The 12,640-nt window shown below is 39.1% G+C and overlaps 1 protein-coding gene across 17 annotated transcripts in view; it reads right to left on the bottom strand.

Moving 5' to 3' along the window:
• Window positions 1–12,640, bottom strand: part of ANK3 (ankyrin 3) — a 715,857-nt gene that overhangs the window by 13,313 nt on the left and 689,904 nt on the right. For 12 of the 17 annotated variants that reach the window (XM_072628881.1, XM_072628882.1, XM_072628896.1 and 9 more), the window contains 4 exons: window positions 8,818–9,496; window positions 6,335–6,701; window positions 4,006–4,056; window positions 1,874–1,960 (listed from right to left, as the gene is read on the bottom strand). In XM_072628881.1, the coding sequence (XP_072484982.1) occupies window positions 1,874–1,960; window positions 4,006–4,056; window positions 6,335–6,701; window positions 8,818–9,496 (1,184 nt within the window). The remainder of the gene's footprint in view (window positions 1–1,873; window positions 1,961–4,005; window positions 4,057–6,334; window positions 6,702–8,817; window positions 9,497–12,640) is intronic. The other 5 variants (XM_072628890.1, XM_072628894.1, XM_072628893.1 and 2 more) reach the window with 2 other exon arrangements.

The following is a 12,640-nucleotide window of genomic DNA, read 5'->3' as shown; positions in this document are numbered from 1 at the left end:
AGCAGTTAAGAGTTGATAAGGTAAAGAATTTCAACATGTAATAGTCATGTGGATTCAACCAATCAGTGATGGCTAGATAGAAGCATGTACTATGTGCCAGATGCTGTACTAGGAGCAAAGTTAAAGAAGGGCAGGATTTGGAGACAGAGGGCCTGACCTTGAACATGTTATGGGCCTTTTAACTGTGACTTGGAGCAAGTTCCCGCAACTCCACATCTCAGCTTCCTCGTCAGCAAAATGAGAGAGGGGACAGAGGAGGCAATCTGTCTCCTTCCAGCTCTAAATCCAGATTTTTCCAACTGTCTCACTGTGGGTTAGTATGACAGGTCAGGTATTTCAGACACTAATAACTGGGCTTTGCTCATGTAAAACTGGGCAGGAAGCTGCCTCCTGATGGTGAGAGAAGACCTCCTCTGGCCTAAGGTTAATGTGGGAATCTCCTTGGATAGGATTTCTTCTCACATAAAATCTCAGAGGATGGCTTATTTTCTCTCATTATTCTAGAAGTCTTTGAAAGAACTCACTGTCCAAGGGCAAATCTGGGACATTGCTCTCTGTTATTCATCTGTCCTTTATAAAAACCACCGCCCAGCAACATACACAAGAGCATGGAACAGGACCATCTCCCTGGGGGGAAGGTCCACCGAAGGCCTCCTAGAACACAAGGGTCACACAGGTGGTCCATACATGTCTATGTGTATGGGTACAAGTGTGATCTGAATCAGATTAAAATGTAACTGGGAAATATTTAACAAAATAAATGAAAATATAAAAGACATGGATAAAAGAAAACCAAGGGTCCTTATATGCAGATCAGTTTATATGCACAGGTATAAATACATACACACATGCACACATGTATACACATATACGTGTATCCTGACACATGTATGTGAATCTAGGAATACCATACACTGTTCTACTCAAAGCTTTGTGAAAATATCCCCATATTTCCCCACATTCTCTAATCATGACAACATTATCTTTAAAGGCCATTCAGCTGATTATAGGCAGGAAGAAATATTTCACTGGGCCTCGACATGTTTAAAGATAAAGTCCAGGTAGTATTTAAATTCATCAAGATCCCTTCACAACTTCTTAACCTAGACTCTAAGAGCATCTAGGTTTGGGTGCCTTTAGTTCTCTTATAGCGGCTAAGTGTCCCCCCACCCATCCCCAGGGTCGCTATCCAGTTTGACATAGGACACAATTGATCCTTTGGAAGAATATATATAATATAAATATACGTGTGTGTGTGTGTGTGTGTATGTACACACATATAAAAATATATATTATATATACACACATACACACACACACACACACACACACACACACACACACACACACACACGGAAAGCTTCCTTGACTTTCATTTTATCATACACCAGGACTCCCCCATGCCTTTTCCATCAGCCTGTAATTAACGAAGGTCTGACTGTCATCTCGCAAGCTAGAAGTATGAGCAATAGGTTTTTGTGACCAAGGGGAAAGAGGTGCTTTCTTCAGTGCTAATCTTATTCCTCACATCCTTGTGCAGGCATTTGGAGCCATCAGTCCTGAATTTCATTAAGCTACCTCTCTCTCCAAGATGCATGAGTTCTTCATGCAATCCAGCACACCTCAAAAAACATGTCTAACCTAAGGGCCAAGGTCTTCTGAAGATACTCACTTACTGCTAAAGGTCACTCTTTGGTGTAGACAGAAACCCTCTACCATGCAACACAGTTGTTTTAGTATTCTAGGAATACTTTCAGGGGTGGTTAATCTAACCATTTTTTAAAAGCAAGACATGCTAAATACCAAAATCAACTAGGAAGCAACTTCCCCCAAGTCCAGCAGAGTCTCCCACACCAGTCCAACTGGGGGATACCTTTATAATCAAACGTCGGCGGATAATCCTGGTAGTGACTTTCCGTTCCTCCTCTGAGCTTGAATAACTCTCGCTCTCTTTATCATCCTGACAAATGCATTTGGGGCAGAATTTTATCAGCACATTTAAAAGAAGAGACACATCAAGATGAGAATTCAAGAAAGTAATTGTTTTCCTCATTTTTTGGTAGTTTGAGGAAATAAAATTTTTCATGTTTAGAAGGCTCTGTGGCTAAAACAGTGCCCTGCACACATGAAGTGTTTAATAGTGAATGGATAAATACCTGAATTGGTAGGAAAAGAAAAAACATCCAGGTGGCAAAAACTTTTGGAGTGGGAATTGATAAACCTCAGCATGTGCAGACAGAGAGAAAAGAGAAGAGAGAAGAGAGGAGAGGGAATGGGGAAATTCTGGGAGAAGGAATTTCACACACACACACACAAAATCACAAACTGTAGGACTTCAAAAACTATTCGAGATGTTGCAAACGATTGCTACTCCTTGGTTCAGATTAGCAAAAACGAAACAAAGTTTTATTTTGAACTAATTTTTATATATTCAAACACCAAGTGATAATTAAAGTCAGCATTCTTGACGAAAGCAATTTCAATACAGCTACAGCAAAGAAGCTGAGATTTTTGAAAATCCTACTGGAAATTTAGAGATTTAAGACAGTATTCTATCAGAAAATATAATTTTTGTACATAACCATAATGGCATTTTAAAATTTATGTCTACTTATCTACTTTATCATTCTTGTAAATTCTACAAATGAAAAGGAGTGGGTTATTTCATGAATACAGCACAATATATTCATGAATATCACATTGCATGTCTGTATATGTAGGTACGTGTTTCAGAACAAGTCTGAGATGAAAGGAGAAAAATGGAGTATTTTAGTAAAACTAAAATCTGGAGATGTAGTGATTCCTTAAAACAGCACTCCCTTAGGTTAAGATAAATTTAAAAAGGACAAAATTGGGAAAATGTATTACATTTCAACAAATAATTATGAAGTGCCTACTGTGTGAGAGTCACTGTCTTGTCAAGAAAAAATATACTCACTCACAATTTTAATAGTGTACAATGGCATTCATTGAGATGATTCCATTTCCAATGTTCAGTGGAAGGGCTCTGGAAATAATACTTTATTTTCTAAGTATACTTATATACCCCTAAAATATAATGGCCCAATGGACAGTAGTTGTAGCAAAGTCCACAGGAACAGAAAATAAAAATGCCGGCAGTCACAGAGAGAAATCAGAAAAAAAAAATACCAGGACAGTATAGGATTAGCCCGTATCAATTGTTCTCAATTTGGGAAAAATTATTTGAAAGCAGATGATAGGATATCTCCAGGCTTTCTCAAGGGAGAAAGAACTGATTAGTTGTTAGAGGTCTTGGTGACATCTTTCCTGGCCTTTCAGGAAATTCATCTTCCACTTAATTCTCTCCAGGGAAGGAGGCAACGTTGAAGGAGTTTACTGCACGTGAATAATTTAGCATTCCTGCTGTGCCTTAATTACCTGAAATGCTAAAGTATTAACTTAGGGCATTCTGAAGGGTTACTTAAGTCAAACCATAATGCAGATCACAACAACACCACCACCACAACATCAATGATACTAACTCATCTTTCCACAGTGCTATAAGGATTAGAAAGTCCTTTCCTTATAACATGCCAGTGAAAGAAGAGATGCCAATGGGTGCAAAACTGATCCTTCCCAAGGAAAGTTACCAGTCTAGGAAAGTGGCATTAATGAGGAGAAAGAGGAAACGAAGAAAAAAACTCAGAAAAGCCACATACTAAATTAGTCAAGAACACTTTTTTTAGACATAAAGACCACAACTTGGAAACTGTAAAAAAAGAGTAAAATATATGACCATTACAAAATCAAGGCAGGGACGGTCTTGTAGTCACATAAAACGGTCTCAGAGGGAGCTCTCCCAGGTGGGCCAAGACCATGGTGGTGGCATGGGAGAGTTTCCATTCTGCTCCCTGCCTGTTCCATGGGGCACAGTGGAGAGAACGCTTCTCATTAAGTGAGACAGAGGGTAGTGGGCAAGGACTTCCTCACTGGTTCTGCCATGAGCAGCTGCAGGGATTGGGGTGAGAAGTGGTGGTTATTTACCTGGTAACAGCAGGCAGCGATCCGTGTAAGAGCCACACCTGGACTTTTAACCTGATTTTTGCGGGGAACAAAAAAGGCGGCTGTTTTCTGAGATGATACAGTTGATTTTTCTGATCTACACTTGCTGTAGCCACAGAGGGTACAGCAGGGACCCCTCTGACATATTTTAGTTTAGGTTCATATTATTTGGGGTGGGAAGTGTGTGGGTCTCAACTCTGTATAAATAAGAAAGCAATTTACCTTCACCTTGCTTTTCAATCCTTTACTGATTATGGCTGAAAGTGACTCGCTGGGGCTCCTCTTTATGATGAGGATGAAAACTCTTTTAAGGAAAAGCCCAACGAATCTTTCAAATGCTCATTCTTTTCTATTGCATGAGATGCCTGATTACTTGACTCCACCTATGGATGAGAACTCTCTTGGTAACCTTTTAAAGGCCCCCTCTGAAAACATATGTGGACTATAGTACATATTATATAAACTCAATGAGTAGTCATAGCTTCTAAAATTCGATATCCACTACAACACACTACCCTTCAAGTTGTTGTACTGGTCAAAACTAAAATAAAAGGGAACTGATGCCTAGGAATGTCCTGCCTTTAAAGAGCCACCATAAAAAAATGGGTGAAGAAATGCAGATTTAGCCTATCAATCATCCATATTATTATTCAACTAACATTCCTAAATAATATCACATGTATAGACAATCATTTCCCCATTTTCTCTTGCTGATTCTTGTAGCAAAAATGAGTTTTGAACAGAAAATAAGCTCCCATGAAGGAAAACCTATTTTATCATGGTCTTATATTCTTGACATCCTAGCTCAGTGCCTGATACACAGGAGCTTAGCTAGTGCTCAAAGAATGAATTAACCTCCTTTCACTTCTTCTACTAATAAGAAAAGAAATAGCTGAAATGTGGGTTGTAGCAGTCAAAAGGAAGAAGATCAAAGGATATCATTAATTCATAAGGTAGATAAGTTAGCCTTAAAGGAATCTTTTAAGAAAATCCTCTCTTCCAATTGAGAGACCAAAAGGAGATGGTCAAAATGTCAAACAGATGAGAGAACTTTCACTATTCTCTTTGAAGACTCCAGGCTAGACTACAATTCCTGGAAGGTGTGAGGGCTTGAATAAAGGGTGTCAATATTTTCATGGTGTCCAATATATGAATCAAAGAAGTACAAAAATTGGAGGGATAGAGGCAGCTAAAGGAAGCAGCATGATTTCCAGATTTTCTGATCTTTCTATCACTACTGTTCTAAGAAACGTCAAAGAATATGAAGATATACTTGGAAGGGAACAGAGGCAGATACCCCCAAGAAAGTTTTTCCTAGATACTGACTCGAGCAAATAATTATACCAAGGAAAGACATATGCTTAAAACATTCAGAAAATGATCTACACAAAAATAAAGACCATTTAAATAACTTCCAGCTTTTAAATTCCTAAATTCCCTTCCATTTTTCATAAATCAGACCTATAAAAACAAATGGAGAAAAGTTTTTAAACAAGGCCACAAAATGCCAGGAATTGTACTAATTTCTTACCATCCCTTCTCAATGGTGAATAACTCCTGTTTCGTTTTAGGTTGCAGAAATATTTTCCTGCTTCTAAATGCCTTTGTGGTTAAAAAACAGCTGCTGTACGACCACAGGGCCTTATAGGGGAAGCTACCAGGTCTGGCTGGTTACTATCGTGTCTTTATATGAATGGTTCATATTTCTATAAGACTTTAAGGTTTACAAAGCACTTCTCTTACTTATAATGAGGTAGGCCACACAATTCTTAATATTCCCATTTTTACAGATGAGGAAACTGAGGCTCAGAGCAACATGCTCACAGAAGGCAATGTCAAGGCTGGGATGCAACCTTGGACCTCCTGTTTTCTAATGCAGTGCTCCTTCTGTCATCCCATGCTGCCTCTATATTTAATTAATGAAATGAATTCTATTATATTAATTAAACTGGAGCAATGATGGCCTTGATGAAAAGGCTCGCTACCTCTTGATAAGATGGGCAGAAGGATACTCAGGTTAGGAATCAGAAGACCTGGATCCTAGATTTGGACCTGCCAATTAACATGAGACTGGACAGGTCACTTATACCTGGTCTCGCTAAGGGAAGAGGATGATTCAGTGAGCTTTCTCCTGGCTTGGTTCTTTGTGAATGAGAAACCATTATCACATAATTTGAGATTTTCACCTCACAGACCTTTAACATAGATGTAAAAATCCTTGGGCCACAAAGATAGCATGACCATTCTCAAGAGTAACAGAATAAAGAAGTTAACCTTTAATTAGTAAGCACCAGGGAATTGGACCTTGTACCTTGTGCTCAGGCACGCCAGCTCCCTCTTCCTCATGGAGGTTCAGCCGTGGCTTTGCATCCCCAGGAGAAGTCCTATTCATCTTTTTCACACTGACAGGCACAGAGGTTTTGATCTCATCTGCTAAATGCTTGCTAGTTTCTTCCACAGATTTCTGGTAGGTTGCTGGCCCGTCGCTGCGACCAGAACCTGGGCTTTTTGGTTTCAGAGGCTCCTTGTCCCTTGGCTTTCCGACATCGTTCTGTGATTCTTGGATGTGAGACTTGGCCATGGTTTCGGGAAAGGCCTCGGGGTGGCTGCCGTTGGCTTCAAATTTGCCAGTTTCTCCTTTGAGATATGAGGTAATAGAATCCCTACATTGGTCAGGGCTGGAAAAGATGAAAAAAACAGGGATATTACAAACTGTTAGGGTGTTACGTGACAAAGAATTGTCAGCATGAATTCTAAACTACTACAAATCACATTTTTACTCTCTTAAAAAATACTTTTAAAACAGAATAGAGCATAATAGAAGTGGGTTTTGGTTTTTTTTTTTTTTTTGACATTTGAGGGTTTTCTGTAACCTTATGAAGTTGGGACCCAGCGTTCAATGAAGGAGCTCCCTGGCTTCCCTCAAATGTGGAAATGACCAGCATATCTCATCATGTTTGGACTACCACCTCCAGGTCCTAACCCAGGTGTGAGAAACTTTTGGCCTCAAGGCCACATGTAGCCCCTCTAGGTCCTCAAGAGCAGCCCTTTGACTGAATCCAAATTTTACAACACAATAAAAAGATTTGTTCTGTAAAACTTGGACTCAATCAAAATCCTCACCCAAGGATCTAGAGGGCCACATGTTCCTCATAACTGTTCTAACCTATACAGCAACCTTGCTTCCTTCTGGCTGGGGAGACAGTGCCCATTTTGTTAAAGAGAGAGGAAAGATTACAAAGCAATGAAGCAGACTGTCTCACTACCTCCAAAAGATCACAAAGGAGGCGATGAAAGACTCATTGCAATAAGTCTGGGCCCTCGTAGGGTGACTACTTCGAAGGATGATGCTCATTCAGCAGTACATATTTTGGTGTAGAGCTAATCCCTCACATATTAAGTGGAAGTTGACTGAATTGTCTAAAAAAAACATTTAGCAAGCGACACCCTGTCTAATTAAGATCTCTGCGCCCTTGCCCTGGAGAGAAACTGCCGTAGATAAGACCTCGAGCTGAAGGATGCACGCAACTGTTGATGTAACTGACCTTCTACAAAGATCAAGCTTTGTCTCCTTTTGCCCTTAGTTTGCCAAGTCTAACACGTTAGAGTTTTGTTTGCAACCAACATCTCTCTATGATGCCACAATTTCTCCCTGCTCATTGTTGAGGAAAAAAAAAGTTGATCAAGTATTTGAAATAAAAGTAGTCTCATAAGCATCAGGTGGTCAGCAGCTGCTATTTTAATCGCTGATGCTCTTTTAGGATTCAAAGCCCACCAACCGTCAGGAAGAGCACCTCTCCTGAAAGGATAAAAATCAACACGTGAAGTTATTGGAAGAATGCAAGTATGTGGGAATGGTTGGGACCTTCTATTTGCAATGTTCAATTCATTAAAAAAAAAAAAAGTATAAAGAAGACCGCCCTTTGGAGCATAATCAAAGAACAAGTGGTTAATCCAGGGCTTGATGTGCTATCCTAGGGCATAGTAGTTGGGACAGATTGGGAAGGTTTTCTCCTCAGTCTCTACCCTCCCTGTGAACTGAGGTGGTGGCATTATTTGGGGCCTCTGGGTGTGACAGAAATGTGGATCATAATCATAGTATCATGGACAGGGTATAAAGAGGCTTTAGAGGTCATCTGGTACAATTCCTTCAATTTACAAACAAAGAACCAGAGACCTGGAGGATTTAGGTGACTTGGATTTGAACCTAGCTCATCTGATTCCAAACTCAGCATTCTTTGTCTAATAACACACTGGCTGCTACTGCTCCTCAGCTCCTGGGTTTGGCAGGGCCTGAAGTCACTAGCTGAGTCTCCTTCATGTTTCTCATCCAATTAAGTACTCTTGACTAAAGATGCATGGAACCATGGGCTTTAAACACCACTAGAGACTATTCTATCCTGAATAGAATAGAAATCCTAGGCATATGTGGTCCAAAAGGCAGCACTGTCTGTGTATTAGAAACATCACTGGTTTTATAGTTAGAGAACCAGGAAAAAAGTCTAGGCACACACACACATACACACACACACACACACATTATATATATATATGCTAACACATCTTGTTGGCACAGCATCCTGCAAAAGCATCAACAAAATTTTCACTTGGAGATTTTATTTCTCCAGTTTATCATGAGGAACAAATTTCCTGGGCCTTTCAGGGTCTGGAAACATGATGAGGTTCAGAAATGAGCTTCCAAGACTTTACGACGAAAAGCTCTCGACTTTGATCACTCATCTTAACCTCAGTGTTCCAAGCCTCATTCTCCCTCCCTCGTGGACACATGCATACCTGTTATCCAGTCGATCCAGTAACCCACCAGCTATCCTGCGACCAGGCATCGGTGGCTCGGAGCTGCCTGTGGAGGCCTCGTTCTGCCAACCTGTAATTGAATACATTTCCCGTTCGACTTGCTCTACCCCTCTGAGCAGAGCCCGAACGTTTTCTTCTGTCATCTCCTCAGACTCCATTCCTTCTTCCAGCTGAATATCCTCAAAGACACACTTCAATTTTTCTTCTGTCATCTCCTCCTCAGGACCAGAGTTTCCTCTCTCTTGCTGCTTAAGGCTCATTTTTACTTTGCTAGTCTTTTCTATTTCCTTTGACAGCTCAACATCTTTGTGGACCCTGGCCAAGCTTCCGAGGTGGTGAGGATACTTGCTCAGACAAACATCCTCCAGCTGGCTCTCCTCGACATCCACACCTCCAGGAACAATTTGGCGAGGCGCCGAGAAGTGCAGCCTGCTGTCTTCTAAAGAAGTGTCTTCGGCAGTGACAACGGGAGGTCCTTGTGCTGTGCCATCTACATTTCCCTGGGAAGTTACTAGCCCGTCACTCAGTCTACTGGGAGTTCTAAGGGGTGACTCTATGCTAGAGAGATCACTAAAATAATCATCTTGCTGGAAAGGGGTGGGTGGAGGGTAGTGCAACCCACTGGGGGTTTCCAGTTCCACTTGAAGGGAAGGATAACCTATGGAAGACAGTACATTTGGACGAACTGGAATGAATCATGATATAACAAAACCAGACATAAAATGACTCAAATTATATCAATTATGAAAATGCATGATGAGTTGATAAAATGGTGTTAGTAAAATTACTAACTTAGTTGAATTTAATGGAACAACAACAACAAAATCCCCCAACCAAACTCAGTGCAAAATATATATTAAAAAATGCTATTAATTAAGCAAAAGGATCATCGACTTAGAGCTGGATGGGATCTTAGAGGTTGGTTAATCAAAATCCCTACTTTTACAAAGGAGGAAAGTGACTTACCCAAGGTCACCGAGGCAGTAAGTGAAAGAGTATTTGTGGCCAATTTCTGATAACTTGCTAATAACCACCACACTCTGGGGACCCCAATTTTTTTTTCTTTTAGGGGTATGCAAATTTCACCTTGCAAGAGCAATGAATAGAGCAGATCTTAAGAGAACCAATTTTTACAAGTAATTATTTCCACCTTTTTGGTTATCCTATTTGAAAAACCCCACACCATGGCTATGCCACCTGACTCTACATCTTTTAAAAAATAGTTACTTTGCATGAATGTCAGAGTCAGCATAGATGATATGATTTAAAGGTAGCCAATCAAGTGCCCACTAAAAGCCTGGCACTGTCCTAGGTGTTGGGAACACCGAGATAAAAAAAGAAACCAGCAGAGAAAGTTACAGGATCCTCAGCAAAAGCAGAGCAAGTGACTTCTAAAGGGGGAAAGTACAGGAGAAAGGTTAAAAAGCAGAAACTATTGGAAAGGCTCTAGATGAAAACTTCAGCCCCAGTAAAGTTATACAGAGGAGAGGACTGGAGTGAGTAGGGAGTTCCTGGCGATCTGGGCGACTGAGGTGATTTCGGTGTCATGGGAACAATCAGAACCACTGATCAAATGAAAGAGAGAAAATAACAGATGAACAATGAGAACGTGGGAGCAACGGCTCACCGAGGATTAGTCTGAGCACACACGATGAACACTAGGAAACCCAAAGGATGCTGGAACCCTGAACATCTGACCAACTTGCCCCAAAAGGGAGAAATCCTTTTCTCTTTTAGAAAGACTACATTGCCTTTTTTTTCTGCCTTAGCTCAGAGAAAGGTCAAAAGCCGTCTGGTCTTGGTGAGGAAAGGAAGCTCTGGGAGGTTTCAGAGGAGAGACAGAATAAACTGGCAACAGAACACATTTATTTCTTCCATTAGTATCCCACAAAGACAAAGGGCTAAATTTTCAGGCAGTCTTAGATACAAGTATGGATTTGGTATCTTCCTATAAATTCAGTTTACTCCCTAGACTTGCACGGTATGATTATGAGCAAGACTGCTTTCAGATTAAAGTCTGGCTGAAAATTTGGCCCAAGTAGGCAAGCACAATCTCAGGAAATGATTCCAAATCAAGTAATTTTTGTCATGTAAACAATACCGGTGCTTATGATGAGTATTTCTGACTTTTTTTTGGTATATCCATTGCAAAATTTGATAGTTACCCAAAAAAAAGATTCAGGGAAGCTCACATTTAAAAAAATGTAAATTGTAAAAGAATAATTAATTAAATATGTATCAACCAAACTCCCTGAACTTAACCTGAAACTATTATGATTGATGACTCTGACATAAGAAATGACCAGAAAGATATGGTGCCACCAATTTATCTGGCTGAATAATTTTTAAAAGAAATCAGACAGATGATATTTTGTGAAAATGTTATATAAGAGCCCTTATAACATTCACTTCTTAATGAAGAACGTGGAAGATTATACACTGCTCTAATAGTAAATCTGATAGAAAAATAGTCCAACTTGGGCCAGTCCAAAGGGGTTCAATTAATGTCACTTTTTTTTAATACTCATGGCATGACTTTTGATGCCAGAATTGTTGGGAGACTTCACTATATTTATAAGTTTGAACCTTAGTCATTGCTGCTACTATTACTTCTCATGGATATTGAGACTAAGGCATGGTTCTCATCTGGTGTCAACCTTTGCCTTCAGAAAACAGCAAACATTATCTAATAATTTGAATGTGTTATACCTTAGCACATAACATACAGAGAAAACATGAATTAGTGAATTTCATCAGTTACACACTCAGCCTATATGAAATAGTGGAAAAAAATTATCAACATGGACCTGCTTTTCTCCTTTCTCAATAAAAGCTTTAAATATATTTTCAAAACTCTGGCCACAGATTAAAAAGCAACTTTACTCCCAACCCTTATCACCAAGAAAAAACTCCAACTTTCTATTTGCTACCTTAACATAGACAGGAATTTCAATTTATGAAGCTGAGAGAATCTCACTTTCAATAAAACATAAGATTTTTAACAAATAATTCTCGATATTTTAACACCAAGAGTTATTTCTAAATAAAATAACTAGTTATTTTGAAATATTTCAAATATTTGAAATATATTGAAATATCTGAAACTTTTATTTTAAAACAAAATAATATAAAATATGACATAAAATAAAAATAATTTGTAAATAACAGCTAAAGGCTGAGTGACTGTCTAATTATCCTAGTAATGCAAATGATTATAGGAATAAAAATTCTCTATAGTTCATCCAGGGGAAATTATTAATAATTTCTTATCTCTGTCCACTATACTGAAAATGTTGCATTCATTTACAATTCAAGAAACATGCCTTTCTCCATCACGATGTATTGGGTCAGCCTATAAAAAATGACTACATTATTTAAATACAAATAAATTCAGTTATGAAGGTTACATGTTTTTCATTCATCAGTTAATATTTATTAAGAGATTACTATGTGCCAAGCACTGTGCTAAATGGTTTTTCACTCACTCTATACCACTCAGTACCAGGAAATCCTACTATTATCACAATGGTTTATGTAATTATTTCATTTTGATCCAGCATATTGCTCAGGTGACAAAAACTGAAGTAATAAGGCGTTTTTTCATTTTTTTAAGAAACAAATTAAAATGGCCAAGTGAGGCATTTTCAGGAAACTAGCTATTCTACCATTTAGAAATGGAATTTTCTTATTTTAGAGGATCAGCCTTTTAGTTACAGCCCTTACAGCCCAAGAATCAAGACATTCTTCAAAATTAGGTAACACTGTAGAGGCTCTGGTTTCTGTATTTCATGCCCCATAAAAA

This window comes from Notamacropus eugenii, chromosome 1 (assembly GCF_028372415.1).
Source record: "Notamacropus eugenii isolate mMacEug1 chromosome 1, mMacEug1.pri_v2, whole genome shotgun sequence".
In the NCBI taxonomy this organism is placed as follows: domain Eukaryota; kingdom Metazoa; phylum Chordata; class Mammalia; order Diprotodontia; family Macropodidae; genus Notamacropus; species Notamacropus eugenii.
This window is presented reverse-complemented; position numbering and strand designations above follow the sequence as displayed.